Source organism: Pelophylax lessonae, assembly GCF_965119305.1.
Source record: "Pelophylax lessonae genome assembly, chromosome: 12".
NCBI classification, from domain to species: domain Eukaryota; kingdom Metazoa; phylum Chordata; class Amphibia; order Anura; family Ranidae; genus Pelophylax; species Pelophylax lessonae.
In genome coordinates, this window is record NC_138779.1 from 15,683,662 (window position 1) to 15,691,167 (window position 7,506).

At 49.9% G+C, this 7,506-nt stretch overlaps 1 protein-coding gene across 9 annotated transcripts in view; it reads left to right on the plus strand.

Moving 5' to 3' along the window:
• The first annotated feature begins 554 nt into the window (after positions 1 to 554).
• The window catches only part of CAMTA1 (calmodulin binding transcription activator 1), a 2,131,086-nt gene continuing 2,124,134 nt past the window's right edge, over positions 555 to 7,506 (plus strand). For 7 of the 9 annotated variants that reach the window (XM_082273274.1, XM_082273270.1, XM_082273277.1 and 4 more), the window contains exon 1: positions 3,589 to 4,233. In XM_082273274.1, the coding sequence (XP_082129400.1) occupies positions 4,170 to 4,233 (64 nt within the window). In that variant the 5' untranslated portion in view covers positions 3,589 to 4,169. Of the gene's footprint in view, positions 712 to 3,588; positions 4,234 to 7,506 lie in introns of those variants that run through there. The other 2 variants (XM_082273273.1, XM_082273276.1) reach the window with 2 other exon arrangements.

The window sequence follows — 7,506 nt, forward strand, 5'->3', positions numbered from 1 at the left end:
GGCACAGGAGGTGACAACACACCGCCGGCTCCTGAGGTCACACACACGCCGTAGCCGTGCACATGGCCCGGCTCCGAGGTTCCCCTCCTCCCCCCGCGGCGTGAACGCGCACTGTCAGGGGGCAGCGGGGACACCCCGACCTCGCAGCGCTTCACGTGTGACAGCCCCAGCAGGGGGGCGCGGCCATAACGCGCTCACGCCCCTTCCCTGCTCCGCGGTTGGCCGATGCTCTTCCCCGTCCCCCATCCAGCCACGCCTCCTAGACCCCCTCGCCCAATCCTAGCTTCCTCGCCGTCCCCGCTCCGACGCCACTGGCCGTGACGCGCCAGCTCCGGCGTCGCCCGGCCAATCGCCGCTTTTGTTTAGGGGGTTGAAGGGGGCGTCGTCCGCCTCGGCCAATGGCGGGCCTCGCTGTCCCCAGGCCCGCGCGCCGTTGGCGGCCGCGGACGCCAGTCAGGCCTGCCGCCTCCGTCACGTGGCTCTTTGGAGAAGGGGCGGGCAAAGCGGGCGTGGCCGAGTTTTACTCCGTCTCCGCCCTTTCTTCCCACAAGCCAGGCCCCGCGCCCCTGTCGCGCGCGCGCGTTCCCGCTCCCTCCGCCGCCGCCGCCAGCGCACAGGGGGCGCGCGCTCCCTCTGCCTCTCTTGGAACCGGTCGCGAGGAGGAGGATGTGGCGCGCGGAGGGGAAATGGCTGCCGAGAACAAGCCGGAAGGTAAAAGGAACCGCCGACCTGAGAGGAGGAGGAGGAGGGGGGAGCCGCGGCTGTGTGTGTCCCGTGCTGGGTGCGTGTGAGAGAGAGTGAGAGAGAGTGTGTGAGGGGGGAGAGACCGGCGGGCGGAGAGGAGAGGGGCGGCGGAGAGGAGGAGGAGGAAGGAGAGGAGGGAGGAGGCAGCAGGAGGAGAGGAGAGCTGAGGAGAGGAGTGGGCTCACTTTACTTCACACACTGGAGGAGAGGAGACACTGACACCCCCTCCCCCGGGTCACCATCATAGGAGGGGGGCAACACCGTCACCCTGAGGGGTCACCATCCTGAGGAGAAGAAGAGGGGGTCACCATCATACTGGGGTCACCATCCTGAGGAGAAAAGCTCCTAACCTCACCCCTCCAACCTGGACACAGAAACCTGGGGGTCACCATCATAGGAGGGGGGAAACACCGTCACCCTGAGGAGGAGAAGAGGGGTCACCATCACACTGGGGTCACCAACCTGAGGAGAAGAGCTCCTAACATCACCCCTCCAACCTGAGGAGAAGAGGGGGTCACCATCATCCTGAGGAGAAGAGGGGGTCACCATCATCCTGAGGAGAAGAGGGGTCACCACCCTGAGAAGAGCTCCTCCATCACCCCTCCAACCTGAGGAGAAGAGGGGGTCACCATCATCCTGAGGAGAAGAGGGGTCACCACCCTGAGAAGAGCTCCTCCATCACCCCTCCAACCAGGAACTAGACATCTGGGGGTCACCATCACCCTGAGGAGAGAAGGGGTCACCATCACATTGGGGTCATCACCCTGAGAAGAGCTCCTTCCATCACCCCTCCAACCTGGACATAGAAACCTTGGGGTCACCATCACCCTGAGGAGAAGAGGGGGTCACTATCACCCTGAGGAGGAGAAGAGGGGGTCACCATCACACTGGGGTCACCAACCTGAGGAGAGCTCCTCCATCACCCCTCCAACCAGGAACTAGACACCTGGGGGTCACCATCACACGGGGGTCACCATCCTGAGGAGAAGAGGGGGTCACCATCACCCTGAGGAGAAGAGCTCCTAACATCACTCCTCCAACCTGAGAAGAGGGGGTCACCACCAAACTGGGGTCACCATCCTGAGGAGAAGAGCACCTTCCATCACCCCTCCAACCTGGACATAGAAACCTTGGGGGTCACCATCACCCTGAGGAGAAGAGGGGGCCACCATCACACTGGGGTCACCATCACCCTGAGGAGAAGAGGGGGCCACCATCCCACTGGGGTCACCACCCTGAGGAGAAGGGCTCCTTGCATCACCCCTCCAACCAGGAACTAGACACCTGGGGGTCACCATCACCCTGAGGAGAGGAGGGGGTCACCATCACACTAGGATCACCCCTCCAACCTGGACATAGACACCTGGGGGGGTCACCATCTCACCCTGAGGAGAGGAGGGGGGTCACCATCACACTGGGGTCACCACCCTGAGGAGAAGAGCTCTCCAACCTGGACATAGGCACCTGGGGTTCACCATCACCTTAGAAGAAGAACTCCTTCCATCACCCGTCCACCCTGGGCACAGATACCTGGGGGTCACCACCCTGAGAAGAGGAAGAGGGGGTCACCATCCTACTGGGACCACCCTGAGGAGAGAAGCTCCTTCCATTACACTGGGGTCATCTGCTCCCTCATCTATAGACATCTGAGGAGGGGGGTCACCTGCTCCCTCCAGCTGTAGACATCAGAGGGTCACCATCATCTTGGGGTCACCTGTTCCACTATCTATAGACATTTTAGGAGGGGGGTCACTTACTCCATCTGTAGACATCAGAGGAGAGCAGGGGGGTCACCAACACCACCCCGAGGAAAGAAGCTCATTCCATCACCCTGGGGTTCACCATCTATAGACATCTGAACAGGCGGGGGACCTCCTCATCCTGGGGTCACCTGGCACTTTACATACCTATCAGAGGAGGAGGAGGAGGTCACCTGTCCACCATCTATAGATATCTCAGGAGATCAGAGGGGATCACTGTCATCCTGGGGTCACCTGTCCCTTCATCTATAGACCTCTCAGGAGAGGAGATGGTTACCTGTCTGCTATTTAAAGCCTTCTGAGGGGAGGAAGGGACCTAATCAGTCTGGGGTCACCTGTTCCTTCATCTAGATTACTCTTAGAGGGGGTTACTGTTGTTCTGGGGCCACCTTCCCCATAGCTTGTAGACCTCTCGGAAGAGGATGGGGTTCTCATCACCCTAGGGTAGACATCTGAGGACAGGAGGGTGTCTCTATATCTGAGGACAGGAGGGTGTCTCTATCACCTGGGGTTCCCTGCCTATCATCTATAGACAGAAGGGGGTCTTCTTCATTCACATGGTTCCCCATCCGTAGCTCTTTGAGAAGAGACGAGGGTTTCCATCATCACCTGTCCACCATCTATAGCCTTCTGAGGTGGGGGGATCACCGTAATCACCTGTCCACCATCACTGACCCCTTCCTTTCAGCTCAGGCTGTCCTGCTGACCACCCAGAGGAGAGGAGGGTATCTCCGTTGTTCAGGGGTCACCTGCCAACCATCTGTAGACATCTGAGGAGAAGGAGGGGTTCTCCAGCCAGCCGAGGAGGATCTGCCGTCTTCTTGGGGCTACCTGAAAGCTGCTGCTAGTCCAGACTTTCCTTGCTGAGAAGAGGAAGGAAGTCTTCATCATCCTGGGCTCACCTGTCCAGGCTTTCTTGCTGCTCATCCCAAGGAGAGAGGAGGGGGTTCTCTGGCATCCCTACCTTTTAGTCGTCCCTTCTGACGCTCCCCCTGAGAAGAACGGGGGGGTCCTGATCATCCTGGGCTTCCCCAGTCAGAGGACGGAAGGGGTCTCCGACGAATTCAAGAGGGACTCCGTGCTACCCAACCAGTGACAACCCACCCCCTCTCCCCTAGCTCAGGCTTCTTTATCTACTACCCTCAAGTGCAGGAGGTGGTGTTTATATACTGGGGTCACCTCCTCCGGTCAAGTCAGTGACATTCACTGCCGCCCCCCCCAACTCAAGATTGCTTACTGGACGCCCTGAGAAAGGAGGAGGAGGACGACGGGGGGCGTCTGCCAGCATTCTGGGGACACCTATCACTTCCCTTCAAAATCCAAACCGGTCAATATCTACCTCCCCCTTTTTTTCTGTATTACACAATATTCCCCCCCTTCCTGTTTCCTGGTCGCAGGGTTTTTTCCTGCTTACCAAGCTGCTAAGGTCAAGGGGGGGGTTCTCCAGCTAGCTACCAGCTTCCTCAGGTCACCGACGTCCCCACCTCCCCCCACCTGCCTTCTGCTCCTTTTTTTTTTATTTACTCTGTCGACTGTGTGGGCTTTTTCTTTTCTACAAGGGAGGGGGTGCCCTGGCATGGTGTCTTGGCTTCCCGATAGAATCTTTGGCCCCCTGACATCTGTGTGATTTTGGCTCTCTGGAAGACCACCACCGTTATCCTCATCATGTCAATGAACAACCTCGTGGAGGGACCTTTGAGCAGCCGACGTCAGACAGCCGGAAAGTATGGTAAATGGAGAACAGTGCATATTGTGGAACCTAATCCCTGGCATGCGTGTGTATGTGTATGTGTGGAGCGCCCCCCCCCCCCCCTCCATGTCTAGTTATTTGGTTACTTATGTTGATCCATATTTGATGGTTTCCATAGTAAGATCAGGTTGTAGCAGATTCAGAACTTTCCTTAAAAATCAGCCTAGTGAAGTTTACTTCATTGCACGCCACAGCACATGGCAGCACCATAGTGTATTGATTGATTGACGGGGGAGGGGGGGAGGTTGAGCCTGTATTTGTTTTCATCGTTGTCTCTTTTGATTTGAAGTCTTCATCTTACGTAGACTTGATGTGTTAAAAACATAAGATCTCTTAGCCGAATGTAGAGACGCGCCATACGTAACGTCGGCGGGCATGCATAGGGGGGTTCTATCCTGGCTACCTATCATTAGAGATACGTTGACGATGTAAAATTCCGTATTTTTTTTTATTTTATTTTGATTAGTGATGATTTTCCAAATCTCAGTCTATAATTTTACCCCGTCGGTGATTAGTTTTACTTTCAGCCGGTATTGTGGCAATTTTGCGGTAACATTAATAAGCTTGCGTGTTTAATAAATAATAACATTGTAAAATTGCACTCAGTGTGATAAAAATAAAATAATAATAATAGCAGGTAATTCGATCATCTTAGGTAACACTTAATATATTTCAAATCCACAAGGGGGTAGTGATGCACTATCAAGACGCTTCCACCATAGACATGCCGAGTGTTTTTTTTTTTTTCTATCCTTCACCCCCCCCCCCCCCATCCCAAATGCTCTGGCTTTCAGAAAAATGGCACATTAGCATTTTAACTTCAAATACCACAAAGTATATTTTAATTGCTACGTTAAATTCATTTACTATTTATGATGGCCCAGACATCTCCTTGTATCGTACATTTTTTTTTTCCTCCCCCATAAGATGCGTTTTTTATTTATTTATCAATTTTTTAGGACTAGTAAAGTGTTAAGCTGTTGTTTTTTTATTGGACCAAAAAAAAAATAAAAATAAAAAATGATTGAGATTAAAATAGAAAATGGCAAAATAACAAAAGCTGAAACTGTGTCGGTTTGTTTAAGGACACAGAATTTTCTCCAGTCTTATCTCTTGTTGCATTTTATTTGGCTGCACCGTGGTGTCGGGGCTTCGTGCAAAAGGGAAGATGTTGGATAGTCGGTGTTGACTGTTACTTCAGGGCAGCAAAGTCCTGATGGGGTTTCTAAAGGGCATTTTTTTTTTTTTTTGTGGGCATGGGAGGGGCATAGACTTTCTGAAAAGTCGGCTCAGCAGGTGACTAATTCAGGATGTTTATATACATTGTATCATGCTGCACACAGAAGAAGTAGACGTATACATTGTATCATGCTGCACACAGAATAAGTAGACGTATACATTGTATCATGCTGCACACAGAAGAAGTAGACGTATACATTGTATGACGCTGCCCACAGAATAAGTAGACATCGTATACATTGTATCATGCTGCACACAGAATAAGTAGACGTATACATTGTATCATGCTGCACACAGAATAAGTAGACATCGTATACATTGTATCATGCTGCACACTGAATAAGTAGATGTATACATTGTATGACGCTGCACACAGAATAAGTAGACGTATACATTGTATTGTGGTGCACACAGAATAAGTAGATGTATACATTGTATCATGCTGCACACAGAATAAGTAGACGTATACATTGTATCATGCTGCACACAGAATAAGTAGACGTATACATTGTATCATGCTGCACACAGAATAAGTAGACGTATACATTGTATCATGCTGCACACAGAATAAGTAGACGTAAACATTGTATCATGCTGCACACAGAATAAGTAGACGTATACATTGTATTGTGGTGCACACAGAATAAGTAGACGTATACATTGTATCATGCTGCACACAGAATAAGTAGACGTATACATTGTATCGTTGTGCACACAGAATAAGTAGATGTATACATTGTATGATGCTGCACACAGAAGAAGTAGACATATACATTGTATGATGCTGCACACAGAATAAGTAGACGTATACATTGTATTGTGGTGCACACAGAATAAGTAGACGTATACATTGTAGCATCCTGCACACGGAATAAGTAGACGTATACATTGTATGACGCTGCACACAGAATAAGTAGACGTATACATTATAGCATGCTGCACACGGAATAAGTATACAATGTAGCATCCTGCACACAGAATAAGTAGACGTATACATTGTATGATGCTGCACACAGAATAAGTAGACGTATACATTGTATGACGCTGCACACAGAATAAGTAGACGTATACATTGTATCATGCTGCACACAGAATAAGTAGACATCGTATACATTGTATCATGCTGCACACAGAAGAAGTAGACGTATACATTGTATCATGCTGCACACAGAATAAGTAGACGTATACATTGTATAATGCTGCACACTGAATAAGTAGACGTATACATTGTATCATGATGCACACGGAATAAGTAGACGTATACATTGTATGACGCTGCACACAGAATAAGTAGACGTATACATTGTATCATGCTGCACACAGAATAAGTAGACATCGTATACATTGTATCATGCTGCACACAGAATAAGTAGACGTATACATTGTATGACGCTGCACACAGAATAAGTAGACGTATACATTGTATCATGATGCACACGGAATAAGTAGACGTATACATTGTATCATGCTGCACACGGAATAAGTAGACTTATACATTGTATGATGCTGCACACAGAATAAGTAGACGTATACATTGTATGACGCTGCACACAGAATAAGTAGACGTATACATTGTATCATGCTGCACACAGAATAAGTAGACGTATACATTGTAGCATGCTGCACACTGAATAAGTAGACGTATACATTGTAGCATGCTGCACACAGAAGAAGTAGACGTATACAATGTAGCATGTTGCACACAGAATAAGTATACATTGTAGCATACTACACTTTTAATAAGTAGTCATCGAGGTTGATATACTAAAACTGGAGTTTGCAAAACCTGGTACAGCCCTGCATAGAAACCAATAAGCTTCAGGTTTTATTGTCAAAGCTTAATTGAATAAGCTGAAGTTAGAAGCTGATTGGCTACCATGGACAGCGACACCAGATTTTTCATTCTCCAGGTTCAGTAAATCGACCCCCGTATACATTTGTAGCATGCTGCACACGGAATAAGGAGATGTATACGTTGTAGCATGGTACACAAGGAATAAATAGATACATTGT